The sequence below is a fragment of the Sorex araneus genome, chromosome 6 (assembly GCF_027595985.1).
Source record: "Sorex araneus isolate mSorAra2 chromosome 6, mSorAra2.pri, whole genome shotgun sequence".
Classification (NCBI taxonomy): domain Eukaryota; kingdom Metazoa; phylum Chordata; class Mammalia; order Eulipotyphla; family Soricidae; genus Sorex; species Sorex araneus.
Window position 1 is genome coordinate 151,486,861 of NC_073307.1, and position 20,250 is coordinate 151,507,110.

Sequence of the window (20,250 nt, forward strand, 5' to 3'; positions counted from 1 at the left end):
GGCAAGTTTCCGAGAGTATCCTGCCCGCACAACATAGCTTGACGAACTACCTCTGGCATTTTCGAAATGCCCAAAACAATAACAAGTTTCATCATGGAGATGTTACTGGTGCCCACTCAAGCAAATCAATGAACAATGGGATTATAGTGCTACAGTGCTTTTTTTTTTTTTTTTTTTTTTTTTGCTTTTCGGGTCACACCTGGCGATGCACAGGGGCTACTCCTGGCTCTGCACTCAGGAATTACCCCTGGCCGTTCTCAGGGGACCATATGGGATGCTGGGATTTGAACCCGGGTCGGCCGCGTGCAAGGCAAACGCCCTACCCGCTGTGCTATCTCTCCAGCCCCGCTACAGTGCTTCTTGTGAAAATGTAAACCCTCAAATTCTATATTAAATTTCAGTACAAATATATAGGTTTTCAGTCTGTGAATTTTAAGACTAATTCCTAACACTTTCATTCTGCTCTTGCAAGGATTTTCTTGTTGGACATTGTATGTAGCAGGTTTAGTTGAAATGTTTTTGTTTTAAGACAAGACCAATATGAAGATGGGTGTACATTGGAGTCAATTTAGGTGTCTCCAGAGGTATATTCTACCTAATATATATGTCTAATGAACAGATTTTTAATATAGAGTATCCATGGCATCTTTTGCCAAGTTTTCTATTACTAGATTTTATATTTATATATATTTATATATACGTATATATGTATATATACATATACATATATGGATGTTATACTGTTACAATGATTTTGAATGTGTAATACTATTAATGTTTTATTTTTGTTGCTGTTGAAGTCAATGTTCTGATAGGAAAAGAGTGGAATTTTGCCTGTACAATAGACAAATTTCTGTCCGAAGATTGTGAATCATGAACTCACAAATTATTTTATATTTGTTGGTTGTCATAACTATCTTCTCTCTTGAGTTAAAGAACATTTCCCCTATGGGGCTGGAGTAATAGCACAGTGGGTAGGGCATTTGCCTTGCATGCGACCAACCCAAGTGTGATTACCAGCATCTCATAATCCCCCGAGTACCACCAGGAGTAATTCCTGAGTGAAGAGGCAGGACTAGCCCCTGTGCATTGCCAGGTGTGACATAAAAAGCAAAAAAAAAAAAAAAAAAAAAAAAAAAAAAGAAGTACATTTCCCGAACCTAACCTGTGCAACTGACTTTATTAAAAACATTATCATGCCACAGTACTTTCTCTCATTTTTTCCTCCATAAATCTTACTATTTCCAAATAGGAGCAAGTCATATAAACATACAACTAAGCGGAGCTGGAGAGAGAGAGCAGTGAGAGAGTATTTGCCTTGCATGTGGGTTCAATCCCCATTACCACACATGGCCTGTGTGGGTGATGCCCGTGCACAGAGCCAGGAGTAAGCCCTTAGCATAGTTGGGTGTGTCTCAAAAAGGAAAAAAATATAACCAAGAAAATACAATATGTTTTTTGGAAGAAATGATATGTATCTGAGTTGTGGGGGATGGAGTGTGAGTGTGAGAGCAATACTGCGATCATCCGTGGTGGAGAAGGGCACTGGTGGAGGGATGGGTACTTGAGCATTGTATGACTGAAACACAAGCACGAAAATATGTAAATCTGTAGCTGTACCCTCACAGTGATTCACTAATAAAAAAATAACAAATTTTAAAAATGGTATACTAAAGGGATTTATGAAACTTCAATAATATGTACAAGAATAGCTCTTAATTGGAGTAGATTTTGCAAGTGTCAATGTAGAACAGAAGTCTAAAATTGATATTCATTCTAACAGGGCATTTTTATAGACCTACGTCATTATTAACATACTGTTTTCTTAACAGTATACTACCAGGAAGACTTGCATAAAATAACTCCAATTCATATCTTATAAATATATGAATACTAGAGCAAATATATTTTGTTTCATCCTATGTATAAAATTACGAAAGTCTATGCAACTTTAGTAATTGCATAGAACTGACTTTGCATTTGCATCTATGCAATTGCAATTTATGCAATTGCATAGAATTGCATATGCAACAACTGACTCACTACCCAGTTGTTAGAAACAATTTGAACCTGACTTATTTTAGAGAATTCTAAATAAAATATCTTGAAGATAATGTTTCAAGGTGGATAATATTTGAATTATTGGATATGCCAAAAACAGTAACAATAAGTCTCTCAATGAGAGATGTTACTGGTGCCCGCTGAAACAAATCAATGAGCAATGGGATGATAGTGACAATGACAGTGAAAAAAAGAAATTAAAAAAAATTAAAAAAAATATTTAACACAAAATAAGAGTAAACTAATTTCACCACTTACCAGTCTATGGAGACCAGAGAACACCTGACATTTAAAATACATGTGCACCCTCTGCTCCTTAAGGACTATGATCTGGGAGCTCTACTAACCCAGAGACTTATAGAAATGCATCCAGACTGTGAGTTGAGCTACGACCCCATGCCACCTGGGGAGGGAGAAAGACTTTCTCTCCCACTGCTTTCTTTCTACAGGAAAGATGGCGGCGGCAACAGCAGCAGAACCCACGTGGCGTCCACCAGTTTCTAGGACTCACTACCCAGAGATATGAGTGAGCTTGTAGAGACGTGAACCCACGCCAGAGATCATGGGATGGTGGTGTTACCGACATGCCCTTGGCCCAGATGAGATCCAGAGCAGCCGCGCACGACACGGCCCCTCTGCTCCTTAAAGACTACTGTATGGAAGTTCTACTAACCCATTATGGCACCCAAGACTTATAAAAATGCATCCAGACTGTAAACTGAGCTAAAAAACAGAAATCCAAAGCCTCACGGCCAGTACTGTGGCCATGCAAGATCCTATAATATTCATTTTTAGCTGTGGAATACAAACTATCTAATGGTTTCTTTTTTGCAGGTTTGATTGTTGGGGGGAAATTCCAAATAATAACAATCAGTTCTCTGTTGAAATATTGAATGTATCCAAAGTATAGAGAGAATAAAGTGAAGATCATTGGCCACTCAAGTGCGGGGGAGGAATGGGAGGGAGTATATTTGGGTTTTCTGTTCTTTTGACCAAGGGGGTTGTATAATCATTTCTCATTGAGCTTAAAGCAGGTGCTTTGGTAAAACAAGGGTTAGGATATTGAGAAAATTATATGCTAGGCAATCTTTCTCTGTTTATTCCCCTTTGTTCCAATAAGTAGGAAAGACACTCTCAAGAGAAAGCAAAAACTTTGTATAAATCAGAACATTTAATTTTACCTTAAGTATTCTAAGACAAAGCAGAATAACTTTGATAAGAATAAAACTTCATCATGGTAATGGAAGCAGAGGAAGAAATTCAATATAAACAATGAACATATTAGAATTTATTTTGCATAGAAGGTATAAAGGTCACAGATCATAAAACCTATGCTAAGGACTTATTTATTTAAAACAATTAAAAAGAATGCACAAATATTTAAAAGAATACCTGAAAAGTCAAAGCAGTTTTGAATTAAAATAGTCTGATTTTATTTTTGCTCAAGAATTACCTTAGGGATTATCATTAGGCTTGCATCCAAGTACTTCCGGCACATTTAAATACTCCTCACAGCTCACTTAAACAGTCTGCAGGTTCTCCTAGCCCCATGCGTTTAAGCAACTCTACTCTTCTACTTATTGTAACATGAAAGGGAAGGACAAAGAAAAGACTTGAGGTGTATTGAACATTTTTTTTGAAGTTCTGGAATATCATTTCCATTTCCGAGTTAAGTTCATGTCAAGTTAGTTTGTAACATAAGCTTAAAAATATAATATGAGAGACAGAAATCACTGAACTTTTTTTCAGTTTTTCCTGAGTAGCTCAAATACTTATTCTTATTGAGAATATAATATTTATTATTGTCATGAATTCAAGAAAACAAGGAAATTCCCTCATATATTGGTTGCAATGAACTGGTGCTAAATATGTGAGTTCTTTCCTTTTCTTTAAATAATTATTCCTTTTTAACTTTTGTGTTCTTGAGTAAACTCTATATAAAATTATCTTTCTGCAGATGCACGGAATTATTTCTCTTTATCTTGTTTTCTGTGAGAATTTTCCTCAAGGGTATTTATCCACAATAAATGGGCATCTGAAATATTTATTTTATATACTTTGTAGTATTCTAATTCATTTTACAATTTAGCATTTTGATAGTTTACAGTTTTTCAACAGCTTTAATTCTGTTTCAGTGAAAAATAGGTAATGGAGATGCTATTAGATGTCTGGATGGAAGCTAAGAAAAATTGAGGAGTATTCTACTCATCATCAGAGGGAAATAAGATGAAAAAGCTATATAAGTTTTGAAGAAAAAAATTATTGAGATTTAGCAAGTAAAAACCAGAATTAAAATAGTATGAGTATATAAACAGTAATTAATAATTTTTATGTATCAAATGCTTTATGATTATTATATGACTTGATTTAAAGTCAATTATTTGGATCTGGAGAAAGAACAATAGACTGTACCATATGGTTGGCATGCAAGAGGGCTAAATTCAGTCCTGAGAATTGTATAGAATACATACTACCAGGAATAGTAACACCTACATACAGACTCAGGGTTAATCTCAGGGTACTGTCAGGAATAACTCTCCCCCCTATAACGTTATTATAGCAGTAATAATTCTAAGCAAATATAAGAATTTATGAAAACTAGCCTTTGTCATTATATTAAGAGTAAATAGAAAGCCTTACAGTTTGAGGAATTAAAAACCAGTTTGCTTTGTTTCCTAAAAAATTTTCCTATGGGACTCAGGAAACAATAATGTAGGATGTAGGATTCCTGTGTATATGTGTGTGTGTGTGTGTGTGTGTGTGTGTGTGTGTGTGCGCGCGCGAGCGTGTGTGTGTTTGTGTAGTGTGGAGCAAGGTAAGTATGTGTGCATCTTTTCAAATTATTTTTTTAATATTGCATTATTATTGAGATGCATGGTTTACAATAGTTTTAATGTTTGTACTGCTGGTTTATAATTCTGGAACATTGTACCCCATAATTTGGTTAGCTTTTCTTAAGGCTAGGTAACTCTTACAGCCCTCAATATTCCTTTTATGGTTCTGTCCAAAGTATATTTTCCAAATGGACTTGCTGAGGCAGAGATGGTTATTTTTAACCATCAGAAAGTTAGAGATTGTGCCATGCTATTAAATCCATGCATATCACAGTCTGTTGGCCTTTCACTATAATTTCACTCTCAAAGTTTTTGCCAATATCTGTTACGGGTTTATTATTTCTTTCTACTAAAATTTAATAAGCATCAATGCTAATCAGCAAAACCAAGAAGCCCTGAAAGAGAGAAATCTATAAACGAATCCTCAGCTGAATTGGTTATTGAAGTGACCAGATCATCTTGAAGTAAATTAAATCCAAAAGTATAAAAAACGTATACTAAAGTTTTTAATGCTGCTGTGAAAATGAAACCCAGATAGTGACTGAGAGATAGTACCATGGATGGGTTGTTTGCCTTACAAGTGGCTGATCTGGATTCAATCCTTGGTACCCACTTGGCCCCCTGAACACTGCCAGGAGTAGTCCAATTGAGCACTGAGCACTGCTGCATGTGGCCCCCAAACAAAACAAAGCAAAATAAAACAGTATATACAGAAATTACATGGTTTTCTGTAGTTTTATTTATTTTTATATGAAAGTTATACAGTGATACAGTGATGAAAGTTACAACGTGATTTTTCTAATTTCATTTTGTTTATTTGTATCTTTCAGTAAAGAATTATAACTTTATTATGTATTTATTTTTCACAGAGAGATTATCAATTTGTGACATATGATCATTTGTTTTTTCCAAAGACAGATGTAGTCCACCAACAGTTAGGTAATTTGATGTTCAACTTTCCTATCAACTTCAAAACAATACATTCGTATATATTGTATTTCCATTGATTATCCTTTTCAGTAATTGGTTTTTACTCATTCCTTTCATTGACATATATTTATACAAATTTCAAATTGAGAATATATTCTTATTCTTTCCTATTCTTATTAAAATCTTATCTTAAATATTCTGAATATTAAACTTAGAATAAACTCTTCAAATTTTATTAAAAGTCTTCTTTCATTATCTAATGTAAGGATAAGTTTGCTGAGAATTTATGGTTTATATATTTATCTTTTCTAAATATAAATATGCTATATGTTTATCATTGTTTTGGTCTTTTATATTTCTTTGAATTTTATTTTCAAAATGGGAATTATAGTTTAAGGATGAAAAACACACAGCTAAAATAACCTTTAACTTTTTAAATTAAAAATATTACATCACACCTTCAATGAAATTGGAATTTTGCTTATAAGAGTGATACTTTCAGAATCTTTCAAGACGTGAATCACCACTTGTTACTCAGGGTATAGAAATTTTAAAAATTATAAATTCAAGAACTCACTAAAATATTAGTAAGCATATTTTTTGTGTGAAAAGTGGGTATATATGTAAAATAATCTTAGGCTTACATACAGTATATATCAGTGATCAATTTCAGTAAAAACCTTTTCAATAGGCTGACAGCTTTTATGTACACATAACATTTTTTTATGAAAATGAGCTTTTCGTGTTTACTAATATTGTTACACATCATATAGTGGAAATTACAAGATGTGACATAGTATTCTTTTTTAATTTTTTACTGAATCACCATGTGAAAATTTATAAAGATTTCAGTCTTTAGTCTCAGTGATACAATGTTCAAACACTTATCCCTTCACCAGTGCCCATGTTCCACCACCAAGAACCCCAGTATACCTCCCATCCCACCCCCACCTCCCTCCTGTGTAGCAGATAATTTTCACTTTACTTTCTCTTTACTTTGATTACATTCAGAATTTCTACATAAAACTCGCCATAATTATTTAGAATTCTCCCCCCAAAATTGAAATTTGTTTTCCCTTGCTGAGAATTAAGAGATATACAGTTTTGGATTTATGTACTTTAGTAATTACAGGGAAATTTCTGCCAAAAATTTCATCATTGCAAGCGCGTACCTCTCTTTAGTGGGCCTTATAAGACGGATGTTGCCACACTGGGACCCCTGGAAAGGAAAAGCCAAGAGAGAAAAACCTTTCCCCTCCTGGGGCAGCATGGGACAATGGCTTATTTCATAGTCTGGAGACATTTGTGTAAGAAGCTGCTGGTGCCAAAGGCAATTAGATGGCCTCTGGGATCATGGGCATTCAGCAACGGAGAGGCCACACATGTGCCTGTGGTATAGTATTTTGCACCCCAAAAATACTTATTTTTTTTTTAAACTTAGATACCAGAATTGGCCCTCTGAATGTACAATGAGCTTGGAAAAGTCTGGAAGTGTTTCTATTTAAAAAGACATATGGTAAAGCAGATTGGATAATAAGATTTTCTGAAGACAATTGGTCTCTCCAAGAGTACTGTTCTGAAGGAAATGCAAAAGACTGTGACCAAAACCAAAATATGCAGAGAAGTCCAGAGTAGTCAGAGAACCCTAAAATAAGGTAAATTCTTAAAAGTTGTTAACGGAAGGGATCATGCAATAGAGCAACATTTTCTGCTATATAAGGTTAATGGAAAGGACGAAAGACACTTGGTGAAATTGTGACTCAGAGATTCGATATTTACAGCTATATGCTGACTGAAATCTAATGACACTAGAGAATTTTGAGAACTTAGCACAGATTTGCTAACAAGGATTGAGAATTATAATTTAATGCTCTTGAAGAAAGCTTAATGCTGCCATGTACACGCAAGCCATAAACACAGTAGCTTGAAAATGGTATTTAAAATGGCCAGAAAAGTACATTGCATTTCAAAAACATCTATCATCTATCCTGTGTTCATGGTAAGTGTTCATCAGTGGTGTTTATCACAATTGCAATAATCATACTATAATTACTGCAACTACATACAAGCTGAAGTAAGGATACTTCATTTGTGTGCCCAGTACATTGAATTCTTGCCGTATATTTAGCACCAATTATTATTTTAATTTTTATAAACAATAAAGATATAGGTATTGAGTAAGTGAATGACTTTAAATAGATCAATGCTTTGGAAAGCTGAGTGATTCAGAATATTAATAGCCCCATCTCAATGATCAAACACACAGAAACAATGGAACATGCAAATGTCACTGAATTTATCCTCCTGGGACTTTTTAGTGACCAGGATGTGGAGGTCGCCTGCTTTGTGCTGTTCTCGCTTTGCTACTTTGCAATTCTCTCTGGAAACCTGCTCATCCTCCTCACCATCAGAGGAAGTCGCCTCAGTGAACAGCCCATGTACTTTTTCCTCAGTTACTTGTCCTTCATGGACGTCTGCTTCACCTCCACGGTAGCTCCCAAACTGATCACAGACCTACTGGCCCAGAAGAAGACCATCTCCTACAACAGCTGCATGGCCCAGATGTTTTATGCCCATTTCTTCGGTGCCTCTGAAATCTTTATATTGGTGGCCATGGCCTATGACCGTTATGCGGCCATCTGCAAGCCACTCCATTACATGTACCTCATGAGCAGACACATGTGCTATGTCCTTTTAATGGTTTCCATCATTGGAGCATTTGTCCACTCAATTATGCAAGTCCTGATTATTATTGAACTTCCCTTCTGCGGTCCCAATCAGATAGACCACTATTTCTGCGACATATATCCCTTGTTGAAGCTGGCCTGCACGGATACCAGTGTGCTGGTGATTGTGTTCATCACCACCACAGGAGTGTCGTCCATCCTGACCTTTATCGCCTTAGTCATTTCTTACATCATCATCCTGTCCAGCTTGAGGTCACACTCCTCCCAGAGCTGCCGCAAAGCCCTCTCCACCTGCGGATCGCACATCACTGTGGTCTTCATGTTTTTTTTGCCCCTCATCTTCACCTATGTCCCCACAGCGGATTCTGTCAGCAATGACAAGGTCTTTGCGCTCTTTTACACCATGATCGCTCCCATGTTCAACCCCCTCATCTACACACTGAGAAACACAGACATGAAAAATGCCATGAGGAGAGTGTGGTGCCGAGACAAACAGCTGGAAGGGAAATGAAGGGCCGGTGTCTCAGCTCTTCACAGAACTTGATCTTATCACAGAACTATTCATGTCAACATGTCAACGAACACTAAGGTAGTGGGGGGTAAGGACCTGCTATGTCACATAGCCCACACCTTGAAATGACAAGGCTCCTCACTCTTATTCATTCTCCTTTTCTATTCCTCCTCAACCCTGTTTTGGTTCCTGTACTTTTCTGAGATTGTTTAGAGTGGATCAGACCATCTCTGGCTCCTCTGGGCTCCGACATTCTAGAACTCGCCTAACACCCTAAACATTCTGTTTTCCATATACAGTTACAGTGGGTCTGATAGCCTTTTCATCATGGCAAATTGTAAACACTGTAGTTTGACAGATGATGTGCTCTTAAATACAGGTATGTTCACTGAGCAAACTCTTATAGTTAGAGGAACCAAGCACTTCCATTTTCTTTTCTTGTTCTTTGAGTTTAAATTGCAATAAAAGAAAGCAATGCCCCAAACACTTCAAGTTGTATAATTGATCAATTTCAATGAGCAAATCATGTCTCTAGAAAAATGCAATGTAATTATTCTAGTTATAAGCTTTGAAATGACTATAATCAGCCTTTGTACTCGACTAAAGGCAACTATTCTGGTGTGTCATACACTACAAACGGTCAATAGAAGAGACTAAAGTTTTAGAGTAAATTGCTAATAGCTGCTATTATCATGTAGAAGAACATCAAAACTTTACACATTTATGTTCTGTAATACATGAACTATAAGTGCATATTTCTACAGTAAGGCAACTCAGTGGAGACCTTTATTAATTCCATAAAAATAATCAGTCTGATCATGTACATCCTAATTCATCATATGAACATGTAGAGTTCAAATATGAAATCTAGACAATGTTGATTCTGTACCCAGATATAATGAATAAGACTGAAAAAATATACCCAAAATTCCAGAGAATTAAGTATTTTAACTGAATATTAAACATATTTTAAAAACATGTATTGGTATTTTAGGAATATATATGCAAATTTTCATTGTAATTGTACAGCATGGAAAAATCTGCCATTTTGAAAAACTCCAAGTTCTGAATAACACAAAGCTAAAGAGATGTCTATTGCTTGCCAACATTTTATTAATCCTCACAGTTCAGTGTATAAAAATATGTTGAGGCTTTTATATAATATTCAAACTTTTTAATCTTACCTTAAGCAGTCCATCAAAATACAGTAAACACATATAAGAATAAGAGGGACTACTCAAATGAAAAATGAGGCATGGAATTAATCATATTTCATAGGTTGAGATATTCTCTTGATTCATAGAACTCAATTCATAAGCCCTTTTATTTTCTTGAATTTACATTACAATAAAATAAAGCAATGCCAAAATTACTCTGAGATTTGTGTATTGAAGGGGTCTCTGAGATCAAGAGTCATCCACTAGACTAAGATACACCCAAGGAAAATCCATTATATTTTACATATGAGTGAAACAATTTAGTTATTATCCTATTCACAGTAGTCCTTAGTACAAGATTGATTTTTCATACTTGTAGAATTATTGTCCCTTGAATTCACATAGATCCATGTTTTAAGGTTTTGGAATATATTTTCAGAAATTTGAGATAACTGAATATAAATTTTGATATTAGTTTCTCTCTTCAAAGAAAATAGAGGTGTGTGAAAGAAATGAGACCTCAGAACATAACAGGTAACAAGTGCTTTATTATAAAAAATGAAAAGAAGAGGAATATTAAGTCAGGATTTAATTTTGAAATTGATCTACTGGTTAATTTCTGGTTGGTCTATTCAAGATGGGGAAGGTGAATGAAATGTCTATAATTGAATGGACACATTTAATTCTAAGAATTATTTTTTAACTCTTTAATTGATGTATATTTAGGAAGTTTACAATATCACATTGTCATCTTGTAACAGCACCATTATCAAACTATAAAGGGGACAGGCAGAATTGTAGCCTTATGTACATGGAATAAAAACTTGAATGTCCCAAAGTAATAGCCATGGAAACTGGGGGAGTTTGAGTTTTCATTATTTTTGGTTACCTCTTTTAAAGGAACCAAGAGAAGTTACTATGAACACCTCTTACTGAATTTGACTTTGCGGAACTTTTATAGATAGACCATTTATACTATTTCGTATATTCTACTCTTTAACCTTAAAGATTAATGAGTTCATAAGTTTTTGTATTTTTAGGGATTTCAGGGCTTTACTCATCCCTCCTGGTCAAGAAATTAGTGAAAATATATAAAGAAGGGGCTGGAGCAATAGGACAGCGGATAGGGCATTTGCCTTGCATGCGGATGACCCGGGTTCGATTCCCAGCATCTCATGTCGTCCCCTGAGCACTGACAGGGGTGATTTCTGAGTGCAGATCCAGGAGTTACCCCTGTGCATTGCGACCCAAAAAGCAAATATAAATATATATATATATATATATATACATATATATATATATATATAGGAAAGATTGATGTGGAGAAAAGCAGAAAAGCAATAAAATAGATGCTATTTATTTCTATAGCTTTAAAAATTAACTTTTAATTTATATCTCTTTGTATTGATTAACAAATCCAAGGGACATGAGATGGGTAGATATATCCAAAGTCAGCACTCTGTAGATTCCACTGACTCATATATATCTTTCATTCTTACAACATCAAATATCATTGATAACAGTATATCCAAATCTATGACCCTGGAGACACTGTCTAAAAATTACTAATCTATGTTGAAAACACCTATTTTTGGGTACACTCTTAAACCCTGGTTGTTAGAGTCTGAAATACAAACTATAATGTTCTCTGCTAAAAATTTCCGAACTTGTGATTTCAAATGATAAGCCTAGTTGGAGAAATGTTAGTTTGAGCAAATGGAGAGCCAGGGAACATTTGTGAATGGAAGTCCATGTTTTTTTGTTTTTGTTTTTGGTTTTTTTTGGATATAAGAAGCATAAACTTGGGTGATTCTAGCCCAACATTTTCCTAATTACAATTCCTAACTGAAGAATCATGCTGCCCCTGATCTTTACTATTATTAACTCTGTGAATATACCAACATCAGATAATTTTTGGTTTGTTTTCTGTGTAATCAAAAAATAAATTAAGAAGTGCCTTGGCAGCTCTCTCTGTCTCACCATCTGTGTACGGTGATCTTGTACTGCTTCCCTGACCCAGGGGTGGCCAATGGTGATGGGTGAACAAAGGAGGGAATAAGGGCCAGGCTGGTTGGTGTCAGTGACAGTTTATTCCATTCCCATCTCTAATCTCTTCCTCCTTGGATCCCCCTTCCCTGATCCCCCTCCTCTTGGATCTTGCTCCTTGGTATTTCTCCTTCTGCTTCTTCCTCCCCAGACCTCTCTCACAGCCTTAGTTAAATCCCCAATCATGAGGGGTTGGGGTAACAATTACACATAGGTTTGGTCATCCAATCAACAGAGGTACAGTCCTTCCCTCAGGGGAAGCTGCTTCTAGGAGAAATTCTCATTCAGGAAGTTGACCCTCCCCAGAGTGAAATTTCATCTATATATGTGTTTCTCCTTTTCTTAGTCCAACAAACATACATTCACAATATTAGGCATCTTGTATGGACACAGTAAGAGATACATTAAGCTTATAGGATTGCTCTCCTGGGGCCATCTCGCTATAGATACCAGACTACAGTGCTCAGGCCAGATTAGTCTTTCCTAACCCTAGGAGGGTCCTAATGTTGCCGTTACTTTTTGTAGCATGACAGAATTTATCCATGCCCATGCTCGTAACTTATAGTTAAGTATTGTGATGCTTTTGCCTGGCCCATTTTGATGTCAGGGTAGTTCGCAGCTTTCCCTGGGTCCATCCAGTCCCACATAGGGACCCTGCTTTTGGGGTGCTATGAACTAAGTGCAACTGAGGCTTAAGTTGAGAAAACAGATACCCAGGAGTGAATAGTATTCAAAGTCAATTAACTCCCAGTTACAAATGCATAATATTAACTGTCTCCCTGTGTCTATACAAATAGGACATTGTTTTAAAGTAAACTATGCAAAAAGACATAAGGAGAGGAGAAAGGCAATATTTCACTCATAAATACAAGCCAAGTGTCCTTAGAAGGATCTGACCTTACAAGTTAACAGAGTCTGATTAGGGGGAAAAAGTGATAGACTGATTGGGGAAGAGAGCACGGAGAAGAGTTTACAGATAAGCAAAGGAAAGGGACTGACTTGGGAGCACTGTGATGGGTGTAACCTGATAAACTTAAGCTCCCCGTGGTAAGGGAGAAAGGACAAACCAATGGTATCCTACAGGGTTGGTTTTGGTTTTGAGGTATATCCGGTGGTGCTTGAGTGCTACTCCCAGCTCCCAGCTCGTGCTTAGTGATCACTGCCAGCGGTGCTCAGGAGACTATGTTCTGACAACATCGATGAAGAGCTGCCCAGATGAGATCCGGAGCAGCCGCACATGAAATGGCCCCCTGCTTCCTAAAGACTATGATCCGTGAGGTCTACAAACCGATTTTGGCACCCAGCAGCTTTTTTTAGAAATGCATCTAGACTGTGAACTGAGCTAAAATATTCAAAATCCAAAATCGTGCTGTCGCGGCCATGCGAGCTCATATAATCTTTATTCTCAGCAATGGAAAACAAATTATAGAATGATGCCTTTTCAGCAGGTTGGATTGTTGAGGGAAAAGTGCAAATAATAATTGTGAGTTCTCTGTTGAAATATTGAATGTATTCAAAGTGTAGAGAGAATAAAGTGAAGATCATTAGCCACTCAGGTGGGGGTGTGTGTAGGAAGGAGGGTATATTGGGGTTCTTGGTGGTGGAACATGTGCACTGGTGAAGGGATGGGGTTTGATCAGTATATGAAAAGACTAAAAAAAAAATAAGAAAAAAAATCGATGAGAAATACGATCGACTGGTTCAGCACCTCCATGACTGCTCGAAGAATGCCAAGTGTGGGAAAGCCACAAACATATGCCTATCTTCAGAAACTCTCCAGCTCATTCACCAAAGTGGCTTGGCACGAAACTCAGACAACCACAAGATAATGTCTGAGCTCACAAAGCTGTGCAGAGAATTGATAAAAGAAGACCTCAATGCGAGAGGAACAGCAATGTTGTTCCATACGGCAGAAGCTGGGAAAAGTATTCACAACACTCGCCTGTCCTTTGCCAACTATAAAACCAAAATGATTGCCCTCCGACATCCTGGTGGATCTATCACATCTTCCAGAAGGGCAATGGAGAGGATTATTGATGACTTATAGTCAGATCTCTTCAATACCTGCCCTCATACCAAATTCTGAAGGATGAAGATGTCGTTCCCAACCTCCTCCTTTCCGAAATCCGACACATCACTTCATCAGTAAAGACACATACAACACCTGGTCTGCACAAGTACTCATCACCTGAGGAATCTGCCACCAGTACTCATCAATACGCTGGCTCGGTACTTCACATGCTATCTGTCTGAATGCAAGGTTCCATCCCAATGGAAAACCAGCAGGACCATTCTGTTGTACAAGAAGGGAGACATCCACAACATTGGCAACTATCTCCCAATCTGCCTCTTGTCCATCATCTACAAATTGTTCACTCGAGTCATCCTGAATAGAATAGGCAGCACATTAGACAAAGGACAACGATGTGAGCAAGCTGGGTTCCGAAAAGGACTCAGCATGATCAATCATATCCATACAGTGACCAAGCTCATTGAATTTCCGAGAGTTTGAAATGATGCTCTGTCTAATATTCATTGATTTAAAGAAGTCCTTTGATTCTGTTGAGACTGAAGCAGTCATCAAAGCCTTAGTCAAACAGGGCATTCGAACTAAGTACATCAAGATCCTCTGCGAGCTGTATTATGGATTCACCACCAGGATCTCACCATTCTACAATGAAGTGATCATTGATGTAAAGAGAGGGGCTCGGCAGGGTGATATCATTTCCCCAAAACTCTTCAGTGTCACCCTCGAGAACGTCATGTGATACCTGGAATGAGAAGGAATGGGAATGAAGATAGACGGTCGGCAACTACACTACCTGCACTTTGCTGATGATATGGTTCTTTTTTTTTTTAATTTCATTTTATTGAATCACCGTGACAAAAGTTACAAAGCTTTAAGGTTTAAGTCTCGGTCATATAATGATCAAACTCCCATCCCTCCACCAGTGCCCCTGCTCCCCCAACAAGAACCCCAATATATCCCCCTCCATCCCCCCGCAACTGAGTGGCCAGTGATCTTCACTTTATTCTCTCTATACTTTGGATACATTTAATATTTCACAGAGAGCTATTATTATTTGGAATTTTCCCCCAACAATCAAACCTGCTAAAAAGGCATCATTTGATAGTTTGTTTTCTGTGGCTGAGAATGAAGATTATAGGGCCTCGCGGTTTTGGATTTCTGTTCTTTTAGCTCAGTTTACAGTCAAGATGCATTTGTATAAGTCTCTGGGTGCCAAAATGGGTTAGTAGACCTCCTGGATGTCTACTAAGGGCATGCCGGTAACACCCCCATCCCATGATCTCTTACGCACCATGTCACTACAAAGCGAGTACCTCTGGGTTGTGAGTTCACGCCCTCGGCCCAGATGAGATCCAGAACAGCCGCAGATGACACGGCCCCTCTGCTCCTTAAAGGTTTAAAGACTATGATCCGGGAGGTCTACTAACCCATTTTGGCACCCAGAGACTTATACAAATGCATCTAGACTATGAGCTGAGTTACGACCGCATACCGCCCAGGGATGGGGAAGGATTTTCTCTCCCAGCGCTTTCTTTCTACAGGGAAGATAGCAGCGGCAGCAGCACCAGTGCCCACGTGGTGTCCACCATTTTCTAGGACATGGTTCTTACAACACCAAATATTAGCCAAACGGCACAAATGCTAGTCAACTTTGACCGGTACTGTGGAAAGGCCAGACTGTAGCTGAATCTCACCAAAGCAATGCTCATGAAAAACAAACTAGTCCCTGATGTTCCATTTGCTCTCAACAAAATGAACATCTTGAATGCAGCAGCTATGTGTACCTGGGTCGAGAACTCAACAGGAGGAATGACTTGACGCCAGAACTGTACAGGAGGAAGAGAGCAGCATGCAACACCTTCAAGAGCATCAAAGAGGTGGTTAAGAGGACAAAGAAACTCTCTTCTGGGCACATTTTTTGACTCCACCATTATCCCTGCACTACCATACACCTCAGAGACCTGGGCCCTATGAAAACAGGATGAGAATGCTATTCGGGTATCCCAATAATGAATTGAAAGAGCTATGCTTGGAGTATCACGTTTCACTCAAGTGAGAGAAGGAATTGGAGTTCTGACCTCCGTCAATGGTCAGGGACGCTGTCTCATTTGCCAAGGAATAAAAATAAGATGGGCCGGACACGTAATGCGATTCAGAGACAACCACTGAAAAGAGCTGTTACCAACTGGATTCCATGGGATGTCAAAATACTGCATGACCGCCCACCTATAAGATGGTCAGACTTCTGCATCAAAACCCTGAATGAACAGTTTGAGGGTCTTCCTGTTCCTGCAGCTAGCAGATACCATTGGGCTTCACTAGCACAACAGGGGGAAATAGAGATATTACTGGAGCCCGCTCCAGCAAATTGAAGATCAATAGGATAACATGTGATACAAGGTAACAGTTTTTTTTCTTTAGGAGAGGAGGTGGTTATGCATAAGTTTACAACTATTTATTATTTGAATAAAATTATTAAAAAATGAGAATATAAAACAAATAAAGGAAGGTAAGGCAGTGTAAAATGGATAAAGTCTAGAGTAGAATTAGCTTTTATTCAAAGGATGAATTTCTTCTGCTTGTATCTTGGCTCTGTTTTCTCTTCTTATGTCATCTCTAATTTTGGGGGGCTTCTGTCTACTTGAAACAAGATTATAGATATTATAGACTGGACCGTTAAGTTTATCATCAACGGGGCTGGAGAGATAGCACAGCGGGTAGGGCGCTTGCCTTGCACGTGGCCGACCCAGGTTCAAATCCCAGCATCCCATATGGCCCCCTGAGCACAGCCAGGGGTAATTCCTGAGTGCAGAGCCAGGAGTAACCTCTGTGCATTGCCAGGTGTGACCCAAAAAGCAAAAAAAAAAAAAAAAAAAAAAAAAAAGTTTATCATCAAGACAGGCTATTTTTGGGGAAAATATTTTTCTTAGTATTCAAATAAAGTATTTTTTTTTGTATCCCATTTGCTATGAGGTCATTTATCCATTCGTGGCAACCTAGGATAAGTGGTTTTTGATCACCTAGGAGCCATATGCTCACTACTTCAATCTCATATATTTTGAATGGAGGAATTGTTCCTGCTCAGCCAAAAAGCAAAGTTCACTGTTAAAATAAAGAACAACGAACTCCCACATGCAACAACAATAGAATAAGGGCCCGGTAGGTGAAGTTGTGTGACTCATTTTAGCATTTTCATGAGGCAAATAGGATTCATCTGCATAAATCTTTCCGTTTGGTTTCCAGAGCTGGTGTTGAGGAACTCCTGAGTGCAGAGACAGTAGTAGCTCCTGAGCACTGCCAGCTTTCAGTGTTTAGAATGAATGCTTTGGATAAACACAAGAGAAATGGCAAATATTTACCAAAGGTTAACTCTATTTTTATTTTTTTTATTTTCTTTTTTTTTAAATTTTATTGAGTCGCCATGTGGAGGGTTACATAGTTCTCAGGATTATGTCAGTTATACAATATTCAAACACCCTTCCCTTCACCAGTGCCCATATTCCATCACCAACCACCCCATTATACCTCCCGCCCCCTTCCGCCTCCCCAGTCCCCGCCCTTGAAAGTGATAAATTTCACTTTGTTTACGCTTTATCTTGGTTACATTCCATGTTTCAACACATAACTCACTATTGTTGTTAGGGTTTCCCCCAAAAAAAGAAAAGACAGTCCCACTGTCAAGGAAGCATTTGATAGCTCTCCATTGCTGAGAATGTAGAGATATTAAGTCCCGCTGTTTGTTACATAACTTTTCTATTTCCCCCCCCCCCCCCTGCCTCATCCCGCGCCACCGAGTTCACGCCTGTTTAGTAATCACCACGCTGCCTGACAAAGGGAAAAAAAAAACCGAAAAAGATGGTTATTTCACATCATCAGCCGGCGTGGGGCTCTGGCTTAGTTGATAGTCTGGTAGAATGTCTGCCAGCAGTTTCTGGAACCAAAAGTAATACGCTGGTATTGGCCCTGGATCAAGATTCCACCAGCATCCCGCTGTTCCAAGTACATAATAATTTATTCCCTTGTATCCCATTCCCATGCCACCAGGTCCGTGTCAGCTTAATGGACATCATACTATGGTTAACGCCATGCCGCGTTTCCTCCCGAGAAAGAAGGATATTTCTTCTCAGCCGACATGGGGATATGGCTTAGTTCAGTCTATAGAGATGGCTACCATTTTGATTGCCTTCAATATTTCAGCAAAAGACTCATTATTCTTGTTAGGATTTCCCACCAAAGTCCAACCCGTTAAAAAGGAACCATTTCATATTGGTTATGATTAAATGACATTAGGTCGCGTGGCCATGGCAGCGGCCTCGCAGCTTTGAATTTCTGTATAAAGTCCAGGGAAAGTACAGCCAGAAATTACACGTCACTACAAACTTTAACCCTATTATGGTCCCCCCAAAGTCCAACCCATTACAAAGGAACCATTTCATATTGCTGATGATTAGATGACATTAGGTTTTGGGTTTCTATATAAAGTCCAGGGAAAATTCTGCCTAAAATTCTATTGCTACAATCTTTTACCCTTCAACAAAAAACTCAGTACTCTCTACAAACTTTAACCCTATTATGGTCCCCCCAAAGTCCAACCCATTACAAAGAAACCATTTCATATTGCTGATGATTAGATGACATTAGGTTTTGGGTTTCTATATAAAGTCCAGGGAAAATTCTGCCTAAATTTCTATTGCTACAGTCTTTTACCCTTCAACAAAAAACTCAGTACTATTGTTTGGAGTTTCCCCCCACGGTAAGCCTGCTAAAAAGGAACATTTACACGTTGCAGGCAATCAAGAGATATTAGGTCGCGCGGCTGCAATAGCAGCCGTGTGCTTTTGGATTTCTATATGAAGTCCAGGGAAAATTCTTTTGGTAATTGCATCACTCGCATGGCGGCACAAAAGAGCGTCCCCACATGGCTCTGTGCTTAAATGTCGGCCGGCACAGGGCGGATCCGGAAGTCCCGCCCCATCTGCTTTCCTGGGCTTCCTGCATAGTCTAAAAACCGGCTGTTGCCTCGCTGCATTCAAAAAGAAAGAGTTGAGAGAGAAAAGACCATACCCCGCTGGCAGTGCCTGGGCCAGTAGCTCTGAGCACACAGTTTGGAAGCATTTGGGGGGCGCCGCTCGTGTCCAAAGTGGTTCAGTTGCCTTTGGGGTCGATCTCGCGTGGCGGCACAAAGGCGTTAACTCTATTTTTGAAAAATAATTCCATGCTGTGTCATATAAAAACTCACATCCTATATGATAATAATCCAATCTAATAAAAATCTTATTGTACTTGACTCCCACTACTGCTGTGTTCCAAGATCTGACCTTATTTTTTCACTCTGAGAAAGAAGTACTTCTTTTAGTAAAGAAATTTCCTCAATTGGTTTCGTTTTCTAAGAAAAATAGTTATAAAATGTGTCTCAAATTCTTAAAAAAAAATTTACTTTTTTGATTTATCAGTCAAGGATTGATAATGCAGCTTAAGAACTATTGCTTATTAATACCATGGTATAGAATATCAAAGAACAGATATTCATAATCCCTACATTCAGGGAGTTTTCATCATTTATATAACTTTTTAAGAATTGAAGAAGACATAGTAGCTATTTTCCAGTTTCTGGTTCTTTTGCAAAATTTTATAATTTTTCACTTCTTTTTCGTTATTTCAATCAAGACTTGTATGTTCCAGGCCTTCTTGCATACTAACTTCTTGCTGAAATTCTACTACTGGGGTTTCTATTATTCTCCTTTAGATATTTTACTCTCGAATATTGAGCATGCTCCATGAGTTTTTAGGGATTTTTAAATATTACATAGGTCTAAATTTTACTGTTCAATTTTCCAAATTATCAACCAAATGATCTTACACAATATCTTTATGCAAACTATCATTAATAGTAATTGTTACAAGTCTAGCTTATATCTCTGACTTGAAACCCAACATACCTTACATCCAATTGCCTAATATGTTTACTTTAATGTTTTGTGGCTACTAGAATTCC

At 37.9% G+C, this 20,250-nt stretch overlaps 1 protein-coding gene across 1 annotated transcript; it reads left to right on the forward strand.

Moving 5' to 3' along the window:
* Positions 1-8,096: 8,096 nt before the first annotated feature.
* Positions 8,097-9,023, forward strand: LOC101544225 (olfactory receptor 4P4-like). Its single transcript, XM_004621610.2, has one exon. The coding sequence runs from the start codon at positions 8,097-8,099 to the stop codon at positions 9,021-9,023; it is 927 nt and encodes a 308-aa protein (XP_004621667.2).
* Positions 9,024-20,250: the final 11,227 nt, after the last annotated feature.